The 686-nt window shown below is 31.5% G+C and overlaps 1 protein-coding gene across 1 annotated transcript; it reads right to left on the bottom strand.

Moving 5' to 3' along the window:
* Positions 1-227: 227 nt before the first annotated feature.
* LOC127749347 (protein PET100 homolog, mitochondrial) lies at positions 228-680 on the bottom strand. The gene has a single exon (XM_052267226.1). It carries the CDS (start codon positions 648-650, stop codon positions 414-416), a length of 237 nt encoding a protein of 78 aa, XP_052123186.1. The 5' UTR covers positions 651-680; the 3' UTR covers positions 228-413.
* Positions 681-686: the final 6 nt, after the last annotated feature.

Below are 686 nucleotides of genomic sequence, written 5' to 3' on the forward strand. Positions count from 1 at the left end.
CTTCGATTCTACGAGGTGGAATCAATCAAGTTATGAATGTGATTATTCTGACCAATATTTTATCAATTTAATTTTTATTTTATCCCTTTTTCTGCAATGTTTTTATCCTTTAATTATAGATAACTGAAACTGAGTGTACATGTGTTCTGTCCTTGACCTGTGATTTTATAAATAAAGACTGTACTATATGCAACATAGAAAATGAAGTTCATTTAAGAAGCTGCTCGTTTAGAATCGAAGTAATAATATATTCTCATAAAACTACAGAATTCAATTAGTGTAAACCATGAGTTGAACACGACATAGTATATCTACAACTTTGATTTATTAAAGATAATACTAACATTTGAAATGCATATGCCTCAAAAGCTAAGTTACGCCAGTCTGATATTTATATTCTTAAAACTACATTTTTATTGGAGTTTTTCACGCATTCTTCTATCCCTTTCTTCTAGTTCTTTTCTCTTTTTCTCTCTAATCTCCTCATTCCTCTGCTCCCAAACTTCAGTTCCAATGTATTTGGTAATATAATCGTGGCGAGCTTTGAGAATATCTTCTTCAATGTTACCTGGGCTATTGAAGTAATGGAACATAGCAACTGGGAAAGACACATATAGTCCCATTTTAAAAACTTCTAGCCCCCAGCCCATTTTATAAATTGTTTTGCAAACAACCTGAAAATCACA

Source organism: Frankliniella occidentalis, unplaced genomic scaffold (assembly GCF_000697945.3).
Source record: "Frankliniella occidentalis isolate FOCC.00 unplaced genomic scaffold, Focc_3.1 Scaffold48, whole genome shotgun sequence".
NCBI lineage: Eukaryota > Metazoa > Arthropoda > Insecta > Thysanoptera > Thripidae > Frankliniella > Frankliniella occidentalis.

What these genes read in the sequence shown, in the direction of transcription:
- LOC127749347 (XM_052267226.1), bottom strand. Translation starts at nt 650, where the DNA reads ATGGGCTGGGGGCTAGAAGTTTTTAAAATGGGACTATATGTGTCTTTC.